General features: G+C 35.8%; 1 protein-coding gene across 1 annotated transcript in view; it reads left to right on the top strand.

The window, feature by feature from the left end:
* The first annotated feature begins 5,150 nt into the window (after positions 1-5,150).
* The window catches only part of LOC129279510 (fibronectin type-III domain-containing protein 3A-like), a 51,416-nt gene continuing 40,820 nt past the window's right edge, over positions 5,151-15,746 (top strand). The window contains exons 1-2 of the mRNA XM_054915618.2: positions 5,151-5,172; positions 8,265-8,496. Coding sequence (XP_054771593.2) covers positions 5,151-5,172; positions 8,265-8,496 — 254 coding nt within the window. The remainder of the gene's footprint in view (positions 5,173-8,264; positions 8,497-15,746) is intronic.

The raw sequence follows: 15,746 nt of genomic DNA, 5'->3' as shown, positions 1-15,746 counted from the left end.
TTCATATGAACAGGTACAGTCAAGACAAGTTCAGGGGGTAGCACTATTAATTCAATCCATTTTGCGGAACCTATTTTTTTCGTAGATTTACAGTCACATTTATAAAGTAATTGGTTTGTGAGTACTTGGGACTTGACAGGCTTGTTAATTGCATGAAGGTATTCTGTTAATCAGAGATGATACATTAGTGTTAACCTGAGGGGGTGTTTTCTTCTTCAGTTCCCAAGACTTCCCAAGACCTATACATAGGCGGTTTTCATTAGTCTGAGTTACCATTTTCAACATCAATCCTGCAAGTCAAGAACCCTTTTTCTATCAGCCTAAGTGCGAGAATTCTTGTTCCGCTTTCTACATGTATGTATCATTCACATTCATATGGAGATGGGATTCATGAAAATGGTGGAAAAAACAGGGGCCGATAGCAGTGCTCATCTTGATTAACATACTGAGAACTTTAATCAACCAATCTATTGTAACTTATAACCAAATACAATACAAAGTCCCCAAATCTTGATTTGTTGAAACGTGCTAAAGCTGTCTGAATTGTAGACTACAAGGGATGCTTTGGTATCATTGCTCCAAACAAGTGAGTTGACTCTTAAATATTCGTCTCAAGACCTATAATTTTACAGATTTGAATTTGGAGGAAATCAGTGGTATGTGAACCTAGCTACTATTTTGTCTGTAGTGCGCAGACCCTATTACTAGCATGTAATCAACCAATTGGTCTTCACAGAAGTCTAGCATGAGTACCAACTTGATTTGTCGTATTCAGTTTGAAGATGGAACTGTTTGCAGACCTATTCAGCCCTAGTAGCTTTAAAAAATTCAGACCATTTAATATAGGTATAGTGCGTGTAGTTGCTGAATGCTTCTGTGTCTACAAACTATTTATGGTCTGTGAAGAGGGTCTGAGAAAGAGGAGCCAAGGGCCGTCTCCCTCCTCCCCTGATGAGGAAGCTTGGTACTGAGTCAGAGTGACCGAAAATACAACTGACCCAACTCTCAACTCCCCTTGCTTTGACTAGTCTGTGTCTCAAACCCCACTCGATATGTTGAAAATACGATTGACCCAACTCTCAACTCCCCTTGCTTTGACTAGTCTGTGTCTTAAACCCCACCCGATATGTTGAAAATACAACTGACCCAACTCTCAACTCCCCTTGCTTTGACTAGTCTGAATCTCAAACCCCACCTGATATGTTGAAAATACAATTGACCCAACTCTCAACTCCCATTGCTTTGACTAGTCTGTGTCTTAAACCCCACCTGATATGTTAAAAATACAATTGACCCAACTCTCAACTCCCCTTGCTTTGACTAGTCTGTGTCTCAAACCCCACCCGATATGTTGAAAATACAACTGAACCAACTCTCAACTCCCATTGCTTTGACTAGTCTGTGTCTTAAACTTGTGTGTTGTGGCACAATGGATACGTCTCCGGACTTCCAACTACAAGGTCGGTTTTCGAATCCCACCACTATGGCACTTGTGTCCTTTGGCAATGCGTTTGTCTTCATATGGTACTCTCCACCCAGGGATAGTAGATGGATGCCTGATTGGAATTCCTTGAATACTTGAGCACCTGATTAGAGTAGCCATGCTTAAAGAGAAATGCCAGTAGTTGCAGTAAACACTGATTTCATGAGAAAGTCTGTAAAACCAGGCTTAATTGTCAGTATATCATCGAGGATCTAGATCTGGTACAGTTACATAAACTGAACTTTGTGAAATCTTTATAAATCTAAGCTGGAAAATGTTCACACTGAAGATCACCAACACAGATGAGTGCACGTGGGACAGTGTATTATTATTGCTTTGAATGTCGGCCCGACGCTTGACCCGAATCCTGTGCTTATTTGCTACTTTCTCAGCAATTACACAATTTCTTCCAGAATCCTTTGGCACATAGTTTTTATTTATACAAACAGACACTTTGGTGGTCATTTCATTGGATTCTGTACGAACTCATTTTGATATCGTTACCACAACTGGCATTTACCTTTAAGTCGGGGTAATAGTATGTAGTGATAGAAATGCGCTAATTATATTTTACTCTTTTTATTTAAATCAACTCTTGTTGGGGGTATTTTCCCTTTAATTTTCAATTCTCAATCAAGAATCTTTCTGCCAAGGTTCTCTTGTATGTACTCATTCTCCTTCAGTCAAACTCTTACGTAATTACAGTGGCTTGTTTAAATCTTGATCACAAAAAGATGATTAATACATCCTCTGGATTTTATGGATGTGTCATGAAACTGGGCCCATAAACATCAATGATTGTGGAACCTTTTCAGGGAAATAAGTTGTTTGATTGATTGCTAAAATTTGTGTTATCCAGCCTTTTTTTTTTGGGGGGGGGGCAGGATTCAGCAAAAGACACAATATGTTTAGGTTATAACTTTCTTTTTTAACATGTTCGTTTTAACTAAGTTTTAGATTGCAACTTATACTGCATTACAATACTTCTACAGCATTACAATACTTCTACATTACAATACTTCTATTCTCAGGGATGTGTTGATTATTCGGAATACAATGTTTATCTATATATAAAACAAGTAGGCTTTTTAAAGAGAATCTCAACTTATCTTTAATCAGGGTGATTATAATTGTGTTGTGATGTCAGTGGAGGCATTTGTACGGCTTCACAAATATATATATGCCGGCTAATTATGATTAAGAGTATTTTAATTGAAGGTGAGGTACAGTTCATTCTTAGGGTTCTTAGTGTTCAATGTCAGTTTCAAAATTTAAATGGCAACATGAACTAGTATTGAAAACATAACAAAACGCAGATATGATGAGAAACAAAGGGTGTGTTCAGTGTCCTCCATTCCTGGTCGTAAAAGTAAACGTCTTTCGAATCATGATTCGGAGAAAAAATTAAACGTCGAAAAAGATGGTTTTGTAAACTTGATTATAACCGTCAGCAACGCGAATGCGACATTGACACAATTGAGTTTTGAAATGTCTTTAAAATTACTCTCGCAGTGGAAGCCTACACAAGCTGGTGCCAGAATTGACCTTTCCTGTGTTGGGTCAAACTGCGCAATAAAGCTGCGCTATAAACTAGAGTGAGAAATTTATTGAAAATAATCAGCTTTATATTTTCAACACTGAACGGTGCACCGCTGATCGTGTTTGTGTTCTGTGTTTTGTAATTAAGTTTTCAATCATATTCATGTTGTTTAAATTTGAAAATCGACATTGAACACACCCAGAGTATAATTATTTGTAATGTTGTGGCATTTCTATTTACCAAGGGTAGCCAATAACTGCTATACCTACATGTAAGCCCTGCTTGATCAAGCTCTCACAAACATGTTGTGATTACTTCTCCATTTGAAATGCTGAGTGCCAAGCAAGAATGCAGTAGGATCCATTGTTTAAAAGTATTTGGTATGACTTGGGTGGGGTTTGAACCTATGACCTTCCGTTTATGAGGCTGATGCTTCACCACTGCACAACCAAGTTTGGTTGTCTTTTTTAAAATGAAGTTGGGTTTCCTACAATCTACCATTGTGCACGAGTTGTAATAGTTATTTTCATCATCTCGGAGCGCATGCATTGGACAAACTCTTGAAATAAAAGGGTATAGGAGTTCTTGAGCCCCATGTGGTACAAATAGATTGAATAGTCATTACTGACCGATATATGGAATATTAATGAACAGTTTAGCTATTTGGGAAGGGCACCTGTATCCCAATCAAGCTGTCACTTCTGGAAGTTAATGAGGCTAAAAATGAAATGGCTGACGGCAAAGTCAAAAGAGAAGTAAAATCGGATAGCAGTAACAGAGCAAGGTGATTATCATCCCCGTACACCCACAAATGTTCCGCTCTTTGGCTATTAATATTCCGGTTACTACAGCAAGATGGATCGGAGTTAAACCATTTTGCCATCGCCGTCTTCATAATGTACATAGACATTTACGCATTTGCACTAATTTGTGATTTTAAAGGGCAAGCGTACCCCAACAAAAAGTTGATTTTAATTAAAACAGAGAAATGAAAGTAAAAGCTTGGAAATTTTCATAAAAAACGGATGTAAAATAATAAAGTTATCACATGGATTTTTTTTGCTTGGTTACACAAAACAATTACATGCTCCTGGTCTGTATGCAAATAGATTCATAATTTTATGGGTAATTTTAGCTGTGATGAAGGAGAAATCATTTGTCTCCTTCATTTATTTCTTTGGCTGTTTCTTTGCAATTGATAAGATTACTTTCCTTAGGTATGCCTGATATTGCTCTGGGTATACTGATGTAATGACATCACGGCAGTGATATATAATCCTCAGATCCACTTAAAATGGCATAGGAGTTATTCCTAGAGGGATTCACAGAACTTACGTGCAAGAATCACATTCCTCTCTGAGCACTCCTCGGATTAATTTGCTGAAGTAAAGCAATTCTGTGATTTTAATGACCAAATCTCAAAGCTACAGAGATATTATTCTGATCAGTTTTCAGCCAGTGAGCGCACTGTCTTATTTTAATTCTTAGATCGATGCTAATGGGAATATTCTCCTTTCAGACAAACAAGTATAATTGTCCCCATTGCCATGTTCGAGTTCCATTTGCTTTGGCTTGACTGTGGTTCTACCTATTGTGTAAAAGATATGTTTATCCCTCAGGCCGATTGTAAATGTAAATATTTTCAATGATGAAAAGAGTTATTTTGGGACTGATGGCTTTGAGCTTAAGGTGTAATTCACACTCAGGTGGAATTGACCTTTTTAATGTTCACCTTTACTTTGACGATTGTAGACAACTCCTATATGTTTTGAATACATATACAATGTTTTCCATTGTGACATTACAGTTGTCGCGATGTAATTTTGTTGAGGTGTAATGACATGCCTCATGTTGCTTTAAATATATATATATTTTTTTGAAACTAAGGTAATGGTATATCAGCTGTAATATTTTAATCCCAGGTGACTGTTGGATCTGACGAATTCTGATGCAAGAAATTGAGGAAGAGGGGAGAAAAAGGAGATTTTTTTTGGAGGGGGGGGGGGTAGAAAGAGAAAGTGGAGAGAAACACTGAGAGAAGAGGAAGAAAATACCAGGGAGAGAGAAGAAAGGAAGGAGGGAGAATAAAGGGAAGGGAAAGAGAAAGAGAGAGAATTCTGGGAAAAGATGGAGGAAGGGGAAGAGGAAGGTTAATGGAGAGAATACTTCAGGATTTTGAGTGTAAGATTTTATAGTACAAGCAATGTAAATTGGAGGGGGGGGGGTATTACATGTAAATATAACATTTCAAGGATTTTAAATGAAATCAAGATCGGCTGCAAATAGTGACCAGTCATGCAAATATTGGATACAGTATTTTTGGACCTTATGGTTTTAAATTTAATCCTTGTGGATTTAAAGTTCAAACTAAAAGATTTGAATTTTAATAACTTAAGATTTAAAAGTCACTTCTTAGAATTAAAAATGAATCCAATGTTCAGCTGGTCACTATTCAAATCTGATCTGGATTTATTTTAAATCCTTCAAATTTAGAGTGTAAAGTAAATAAAAGTAAATAAATCAAATATTAAAAGAGATCGTTCTTTATTATAATAAAGGCCCAGTCTACTTCAAAAATCAAATGCTGACCTATGAAAAGGCTGTTGACGTCTGACCAGAAAACCCTTGGGGTCTGACCACTTCCGTCATTAAAATTCCTGTGATGTTGAACTTGTAAGGGCTTTAATAAGGTAATAGAATGGACATTGGCCTGGACGGCTGTCATCTGTGTTATTACACATGGAACAACTAGTTATATTAACATTCAATAATTATTTTCAGGCATTGAAAACTGTTACAGGTCACAAATTTTTAAAGGGAATAAATTGTTGACTACAGAGATTTGTATTAATTAGTTTTCAATATTTAGAAATTTAACCTTTAAATGGATAATGAAAAATGAAATAACAACTCTCTAACAGAAATAGCATCAACTAATGATTAAACAAATATTGCTTAGCAATAAACTGTTGGCTTCAGAGTTTTGTATGAATTTTAAAACATCTCAAGTCTTACCTCTGAATAAATGATTTTTTTAAAATAACAACTCATACCACATACAAAAATAACGTCAACTGATAATTACACCAAATATTTACAAGGAATCAATTGTCTGCTACAGAGTTTGATGTAAGTATAAAATTTTGAAATTCAATATCCACATAAATAAAGGAAAAATAAAATCGCTGATACAAACAAAATAACATCAACTTATTTTTACACAATTATTTACAGGAAATAAAGTTATTGGCTTCAGAGTTTTGTTTTAGTTTTCACAATTTTGAAGTTTACCTCCAAAAATAAAATACATATGCTAGATTATAAAAATGCAGTCAATATCAACAAAAACTTAATGACATGTATTAATGATTACATAAATAACCAACAGATCTCCAAAAGCTATCCCCACAAAAAAATATGAAAGAGAAAAAATGCAAACATGCATTAAGCACCAAAAGACCAAAACAACCACATAAAGTGCAAGTCCATATTAAAAGCTTCAATAAGATTTTTATTATTTTACCATCCAGGAAAATAAGGAAATTGTCTGGACTCAATTGCAGGAAATTTGAGGATGAGACAAAAAAATAAAAGCTGGAAAGGAAATACTCATGACCCCTGAAAGTTTGCAAATTGATTTGATTTACTCATACAAAAAAAAAATGGATTAACAAAAAGTATTAACTTTGACATATAATTCTTAGGTTAGTCATTTAGAGTTACGCGTTGATCTTTTTGATGAAAATTTGAAATACTAAAACACACTAATCTGTTATATTTGCATAATATGTATGGCAAGTTAAAGTGTAACCTAGGGCCTGTTTTTTGACGCCATTTCAAACATGAATTCTAGTTGTAACAATCACATAATGAAATCGGACAGAGTCCCCCTTCCAAAGGAAAAAAAGAGAAAATAATGTAAGACTATTCAAATGTTTGGATTAATCATAAAAATTGTATCTCCCCCAGCTCTTATCTGTTGTTTCACCATCAAAGAACTAGAATGTGCATGCATTATACTCACATAAACTTGACTGTCAAAAGTTAACTATAATTGTATGCTGTATCATTAGCGTGATTGTGATGAGGGTTCTCTCAGTTAAGATGAGGTGAAAAGGCAAACCCCTCATCAGCATCAAATAATCATGTTGATTAGATTATATTTTCTAATACCTTGGTTACTGAAGTTCCATGTATCTATGTATCTTGATGATGTATCTAGGATACCATTCTAATTATCAAATTGACAATTTGGCTAGGGGTAATCCCTGTACTGCATATACCTACAGATGGATGTGTATTGATGATTAACTTTGGAAAATTATAAACATTGGTTTTGGTTGTACTTAGTTGTAACACAGTCCTTTAATGAACTGTGTATTATGTGCTATATTAATCTTTTCGCTATTAGATGACTTTATTTTTTAAAGTTTCTTGTTCTTAAAAAAAAAATTAAAGTCACAATCATTGTAGTTTGAAATTAACTGCTTAATTTATAAGAAAAAGAGAGATGCAATAAGTAACCCATGATGTGGTCTTGGTTGTAGTATTTGAAAAAATTGATAATAGCCAAATTCAAATTTTCATGTACCTTTCAATTAGTTTTGTTTATTTCAAGGATGGAATTTCTCTCACCATTATCACTCTCATCTTTCTTGGTCAGAATCATGATCTGGGGAGCATTTCATGAAAGGACTTGTCGATGTTTAATCCGAGAAGTCCGTTTATCAGACAGTTACCACGGTAACGATGCTTAACAGCTAATCATAATCAAAGAAAATTGTCAGATATGACAACTTTTCCGACAAAATTGTTGATGAAACGCTATCCAGATCCGTTACCCCCCATTCTTATCTTTGGCCTTTGATTTGGTCAAAACATTTCTTGATTGAATTAGCCTGGACATCACTGTCTGAGAAATGTGAAATCATCCCACATTTTATGCATCTCATACCGATCTACACTTTAGTAGAATTTTACTTATTGATTATGAAGATTCAAAGATTGGGGATCTGATCAAGTTACTTCTCATTTCATTAAAGAAGAAGCTGATTGCAAAGAGACCTTCAATCAAGTAAAAAATCAAATGCAACTTGATTTTCATCCAATCAAAAGTTCTGATTCAGGACTTGTGTTTGATTTTTGTTGTGTTTAAATTCAACCCTATATGTGTATATATATCAAAACAGAAAGCCCTAAAGTCAAGAAATTCCATGATCTATCTCATTTTCATCGTTACAGAAAATCCTCAAGTGAAGAAGCTGAAGGATCTACTGTCCAGTATCCAGACTCCTGAGGTGGAGCAGGTCACTGCTAGGTCAGCAATGGTCAGGTGGTCAATGCCAGAACCTTATCATTCAGGACAAGGGGATGAAGACCTCTATGAAGACCATGGGATTGATCCATCAGCCATCAGCTATGAACTCAAAGTCCTGGACAAAGCCAAGAACAGTAGTCCTGGAACCATTTACAGGTAAGTCCCAAGAATGATGATGATGAACAGCATTTTGTACATTGTCACTAGTTTGCACAAAACAAACAGGCACCAGCACACCCAATGTTATATCACATTATTCAGTTGCTGGAAAAAAGAGGTCTTTTGTTCAGATTTGAAGGTCTCAATGTTCTTACAATTACAAAAGTAAGGAATCCCAAAGACGTGGAGCAGCCAAAGAGAAAGCTCTACCCCTGTATGTTTCAGGTGGGTACTGCTGGGCACTTGAAGAATCCTTCCATTCCAGCACACTGTAGATGAAGAATTATCCTGGTTGGAGGAAGATACCCTGTCAAAGGAAAACTGACTGGATGTTTAGAGGATGTGAGATGTAAGAGCGCTTTTCCTTGAAGATGAGTTGGTGATAATATTCTATTTTGTGGCCCTACGGTATACTTGATGACAGTTCATATCAACATAGATTTCTTGACCATCATTTACTAATTGGATGACTTTGGTGCAGGGGGCTCTGGTCACAATCCTTGCAGCTTTTGATCCCCAATCTGATGATTTTGATGTGAACTTTGCGCCATTGGCGATCGTAGTATTTGTTTTTGTTTGCGGAGTAAAGGAAGAGAGTCTCAGAGTCGCTTAGGCGGTGACCAAATGTCTGAAAGTTTACAACCAAAATCATTGGTTTCACGGTGTAATCAAATCAGTAATCCCAAAGTTCATGATATGACCTACTATATGTCAGGAAGTGTGTTTCAGGGTCAACACTATTCTATCATCTATTTCTGGTTTCAAAGCCATGTTTAGCAGAACAATGAATTCACATTTAGTATTCGGTTGATAGTCTTAAAAATATCTAGGAAAAGAAATTTGAAGTTTGCTGTGGGTTTGATACAGATTGATGGGAAGAGTGGAAAGAGAGGGTCTTGAGGTTATGGAAATATCCTCTGTTTAAAATTTTCAATTGTGTAAAATGGTTATTCATCTATACAGCACACAATGAACATGAAAGTTTCTGAAAAAGCCTCAGAGAATCTTCTTCTATACATTTCTTGCCATCACATTCCATAAGGCTCACCAAGATGTTATCACATGGAAAATTGAAAAATAATCAGACAAAACTGGCAATGATCCTGGGCAAATAATGTTAGTATACTCATCAAAATAGGCCTCTTGTCTTTCGTCTGCGCTCTGTGTGTGGGCTTAGATTGTTATAGTTAGAGAGACAGCGTGAGACATGTCTCGTGTTATTGATATGTTGTCAAATGTTAGGATTAACTTGGATGTGAGACTTTGGGGGAAAGCCAAGGGGGTAACCTTGAAGGCCTTGGTGCATCCAGCATAGAAATTGTGTTACCCAGTTGAAGATGGCACGTACCATCATGGTCGGGAATCCATTGCAGTCGTGATTATGTTTGTACAGGATGTGTACGTTTGTGTCCGTGAAGTCCAAGCACCGTTCTTTTACAAGGACCATTCGTGAATATTGCTAGTATTACAAAGACAATCGTTAGATTGCATGGACAAATTCATTTGGCAAACTTGGCCAATTGAAAATTGCTAGTGATAGTATCACATGCATGTAGGGACCTCATTAGGCAACTGTTGTACCGTAAAAGGAAGCTACAAATATCAACACTAATTGCAAAAGGAAAATATGGTCTTTAATTCTTTAATTTTAATTGGCACCACATAATAAGTAAATCCTATAGGGCTATGTGTACAATCTTTCTAGCACTTTGGTAGTTAAAAGCCTATCCTTAAAGCAACAGCAAACCGAGATGCAATTATCTACGTCTTTCCATTGACAGTGGAAAGGAGGAGGGGGGGGGTGAGGGGCTACTCAGACAAGGTGAAGAAAGGGTAGAAGGCTGGGAGGGGGCAATTAGCCGAGTTGATACTATGACGTCTGTACTCACTGGTGGTAAATTGCTCAGCTAGTCTCTTAAGATGAACTGCTTCTGAAGATGATTCAATCAAAGTTTGAAGCTTTCAATCTCAGATTTTGTTGCATAGAGCATTGTGTATCACTTTTAGTAACTTCTACCTCCCATCCCCTCCCCCTCAGTATGCAAGCTAAAATATAGCAGTTTACTTGAGCGGTTTCATAACAATCAGTGTTGGTAATAAGAGATTGACAATGCTACATCATCATTGGTCACTGACCATCCCATTGTTCCAACCATTAGTATTATTCACAGGTCAGTGGTTCTACAGCTCAGTAATTGCTGTAGATGGTCGAGCAAATATACAGTAATGGTCAAACTCTGAATTTTGTTCACTCTTTGTTTTCAATCATCTGTTATCATTCATTTGCTGATGGGTCATCTGATTTTGGGTTCCAACTTTCATTGTTGATCTGTAGTCTGTCGGCTGAACTCATGATTCTGATCATTAGCAGTAGGCTTTACATTTTGTGGATGAGATATTAGGATCGGAGCAAATGTTGCAGGAGCTTATGGTGTCTTACCCTTTGAAGGGGGGAGGGGGGAGGCCAAGATGCGCAGAGTACCATTTTAGTGATGGGGGGGGGGGGGCATATGAATAAGCCATTGAGTGGAAATTGATCAGAACCTTCCAGCTCAAAATTAGCCATCATTTGAAGAGTAAGTTAGATATGATAATTTTGGTTCTTTCCAGATCTTCTTTTACAGTCTAATAAATTTTGATATAGAGATGGACAGATATAGATATAGATAGACAGACAAACAGACAGACTGACAGCTATACATTCATATACAGACTGATTGACATACTGACTGACATACTGACTGATAGACAGACAGACAGACAGACTTTGATTGAGAAGTCCAAAATACAGTCTGTAAGAAAGAGGTCTCAATGCATTATGGCATGGTACTGTGAGCTCCCATACCAACTGTGACATGATTTGGAGGTATAGAATAGTTCGGACGCTGGAATGTTTTCATGTGTACATAGCCTGCGTGCCAGAATGCCATCCAACATAATGCAGTGTCTTTCATGCTGTTAGTCTTATTCCAGAGACCCTGAACTTTTATGTCATGGTATGGTGCTTTTTACTTGTGGCCCTGGATGTTGAAACCCACTGTGGTCCTTGCATATTATTACTGCCCTCAACCCAGGTATTAAATGGCTGATTTTGTAGGACAGGAAAGTCAAGGTAGCGAACAGTTTAGCTTGGTAGCTTTTATTTGATGACTACACTGGGAGTGGAGGAAATGCATGTCCTGGCAATCCAGATTTTGAAGAGTTCATGTGTAATGCAAATCTGTAAAGCGCTTTGTGACATCGTCCCTGTGTATTATGTGCTGTATAAAACAAAGTGGATTAAATTACAATCTAGGTAATAAAGAGTCAGAAAGAAATTTAAGGGAATGATAAAGTGGGGAAAATAGCATTCAGACTTCAAAGATTTATCTAGGTCAAAGGTATTTTTCAACCAAATGCCCCCCTCCAACTCGTGCTAGTCAGTGGCTGTCATTATTTGTTTGCCTTTTGTTGAATGGTATTTGAATGGTCGGTGCAAACCTATAATAAAGATGATTCAGATGTTATCGAAGAAGGAAAAGGAGTTCATGCTATTATAAGACACATAACAAACCAATGTTACCCGAAAAGATTTGACTCATTGCTTTGTGCTTCTGTGGGCACTTAGCCAGCTTTGTTAATCTGTGTGCCCATTACCTAGAAAGAGAAATTTACTGCGAGAGAAAGATCACGAAGCAATAGAAGAGCTAACCGCAAATCCAGCCTGGGTTCTTTAGCAAGAAGTAGGTCTGTAAGGGGTTAGTGAATGATGGCAATCCATTATTAAAATGGAGGAGGAAAGGACCTCTTCTTGAAGAATTCTTTTTGTAATTTCTTATAACGTTAGTACGCCCCCTTCACTTTTCCAGCCACTTTTTGAAGATTAATTTATACCGGGGATTTGAGCATGAGGGTTTTGGGGAAAATGACTTCAGAAATACAGACATCACCTCCTGGAGAGGCATATGTTGTACTCCTGTCCGTCTAATTAATTCTTTTCAAGTTTTTCCTTCGCTTTTGCAAGAACGAATCCTCATTCTTTGTTTTTATGCAACAAGTGATGTAATTATGAATAATTAATCTAGGAATTAAAATGTAATATAAAATCTTAAAAACTCATACTTGAATTCAAGAATGAAATTGTTGATCTCTTTAATTGTTTGTCTTTGTGCATACATAGCTTTCTAAGTTGGTGATTTAGGTATGAGATTTGTATTTCCTGTTCATTTTATTTTTGAAGAAAATTTGCTGCCCCAATCATAATGTGCATGTATATTCATAGTGTTTTTGAATTGTATTTCATGGAAAATAGAATCTTATTTACATTTTCTCTACAAATGCTCGTCTGAAAAGATTCTTAATAGGATCTGTAGGAGGTATTGGGTTGGATTATGGGTATGGAAATAGGTTCATCAGCTGATCTCCTCTTTCTGTATTGTCTCTTCTCGATTGGTGATGTATTACATTGACGTCTGTTCTCATTTTTAGTTTTGATTGTCTGGTCTCTTTACGGCACCGCATGTCTGCTTTAATCCATGCAAACGTGTTCTCACATTATGAACTTGGTTCAAATTTGGTTTACAAAATGTTTTCAAAGAGCTCTTTGGGATATGTGAACAGAACCTATTATATTTTACAGTAGAAACAAAGTTAAAATAAGGAAAAGAAAGAAAGTAAAGAAAAACAGAAATCTTATTCTGTGGTGAATCTCTCTTAGTACGAAACAAAACCAAGCAAAATAGATCTACATTATTTTCTTGGTTTGTTTTTTAAAGGGGAAGTTCACCCTGAAGAAAAGATTGTTGTAAAAATACCAGAAAATATAAAAAAGAAATATTGGTGTAGGTTTGAGGAAAATCCATTAAAGATTAAAAAAGTTATTAGAATTTGGAGTTTTAGATTTGTAACGTCATAAACGAGCAGCTGCCTCATATGATATGTAAAATAAATTTATGTATAAATCTCAATTTTTCAATGGTTCTTGATGACTTATTTTTGTTTTCTGTTTAGGAACGGATGTGAAATAATTTGTCTATTGATATGTACTGAAGTTACAGAAAACACAATTTTCAATATTCTGAAAATATTATATTTCATTGATGTCTTACCATACAAAATGTACAGTAGTAAAGCTGCTCCCATGTGACGTCACAAATCAAATAGTTAAAGTTCTAATAACTTTTTAATTTTTTGATGGATTTTTGTCAAACCTTCGGCAATATATATATATTTTTTTCTGCTACTTTTATAATAAACATTTTGTCAGAGTGAACATCCCCTTTAAAGCAAAAAGCAACATATTACTTCCGTGGCGTATCTCTATATACATGTATTTACCATTTATCTGTTTGATGTTGATAATGATTTGTCATGGCTGTGACAGTTCTTCCATGAATAATGTCATTAGAAATTATATATAAAGTGATCAGAAGATTCGTAAGTACATTTACTGCCTTCTAATTCATTGTCCGGAAAGACTGTGGTTTTGAGTTACCGGATATCTTATCAGTATGGAATGCATAAGGAAACGATTTATCAAAATGAAATCAAATAAAAATGTACACATTTTAATGTACTGACATACACATGAGTTTCCATGTAGGCCTATTGTCATGATGGGAAATTGGAGAGCTTTTAAAGCTGAAAGTTCTTTTTTGCTTCCTTTGTTTTATTGCAAAGGAATTAAAAAAGAAACAGAGCAATGGAATCATCACTTCTTTATTTTCAAGATCAAGTCTTATTCCTGTCATAATTTTTTCTGGGGGAGGAGGGGGGGGGGGAGGGAGGAGGGTGGAGAGGGGATGGGCGGTGGTCCTTTGTTTTCTCACCATCGTGTAGTTTTCCATACTTTAATCTGTCTACTTCTCTTCCTCGTGGGCAGACATATGGAATGGTATAATTTGCTAATAAAATTCTGATCATCCATCATTTGATATCTTTCCTGAGCATCCTCTATCTCATTATCTCATACAGATTTTGTTGAGGATTTAAAAAAAAAATTTATATTGCATAAGATGCAAATGGTCTAGTATGTAAACTCCAACTGTAAATGATAATGTGAATGTCCTTCATAAAAAAAATCATATTCCTTAATATACATGTTTGCCTATGAATAATAATTGTGTGAGTGAAAAATAGATTGTTTAATCTCATTGAACATCCAGACCAATCCTTTGAACTAGTATATATTGGAGGTATGGAAAATATTGAATTATTGTAATATTTCTATTTATTTCCTGGTCTGTAGCCTTAATTAAAAAAAATTGATGTTTATAAAAAAAAAAATATATATATACATCGGTCCTGTCAAATTAAACTTACACAACTTTACTTTGACAGTGATATAAGGAAGCCTTGGTTTGATTGATGTTGAGATAATTATTAACATGGTAGTTATCAATATCGTAATAGGGATGGGAAAGTTCCCCTAGAAAGTTATTGACCCTCCAGGCCTACTCAGTAAGCTTTTTCATTTTTCTTCATTTCAGAAAAAAAAATCATCTTTTGAATATAAGGTGGTTAACGTGTTTTTTCTTATCTTTCAATAGATTCTAGATGTATAACTCATTCCTTCCCCACCGTTCTCTTTTCTACCCCCATCCCTCTATCTCCTCTTCCAAACACTTATGGTCGTCTGCAACCACTTTAATCTTATGTCTGAAAACATAGACTATACCTGTGAAGGGAGTTGGATGTCCTTCCGATGATTATCAGAAGTCATGAGGTCAAAGGTCAATAGTTCCCAACTTCTTGCTGAGGCAAGCAGGTTTGGAACGAAATTTGAATGAAGAGAACCAAAATCAAGAAATCTATGATTTTCAGCAGGCTCCTGGTCCACCAAAAAAGGGTTTATGTTTTCAGTGTAAAATGATAGGCCTCTACATGTAGGTGTACAGATGGAATGAAATGATTCTTGTAGCCCTATTTCTTGATACTGAAATATGACAATTTGGGATCTGTTTAAGTAGCTGCTGTTAGATTACATGAATATTTCAAAATTCATGTATGACAGAATTTAACGCCTTTAGATTTTCTTAGTTTAGCATCACGGCTGGAATCCTTCTATCCAACTACATACACTAATTATTTCAAATGAAATTAAAAGACTATTTGGATCCATTTCATAAAGAGATACTACTGTAAAAGTGGAAATTTTCACGGTGTGGACATTTTTGCAGATTTCCTGGCAAGATCGGCGAGCGTGAATTTATGAGCATCTATTTTAATGCAAGTTTTGAACCATGGTTCAATTGCGTGTATCGTTTTGG

Source organism: Lytechinus pictus, chromosome 16, assembly GCF_037042905.1.
Source record: "Lytechinus pictus isolate F3 Inbred chromosome 16, Lp3.0, whole genome shotgun sequence".
Lineage (NCBI taxonomy): Eukaryota > Metazoa > Echinodermata > Echinoidea > Temnopleuroida > Toxopneustidae > Lytechinus > Lytechinus pictus.
This window is presented reverse-complemented; position numbering and strand designations above follow the sequence as displayed.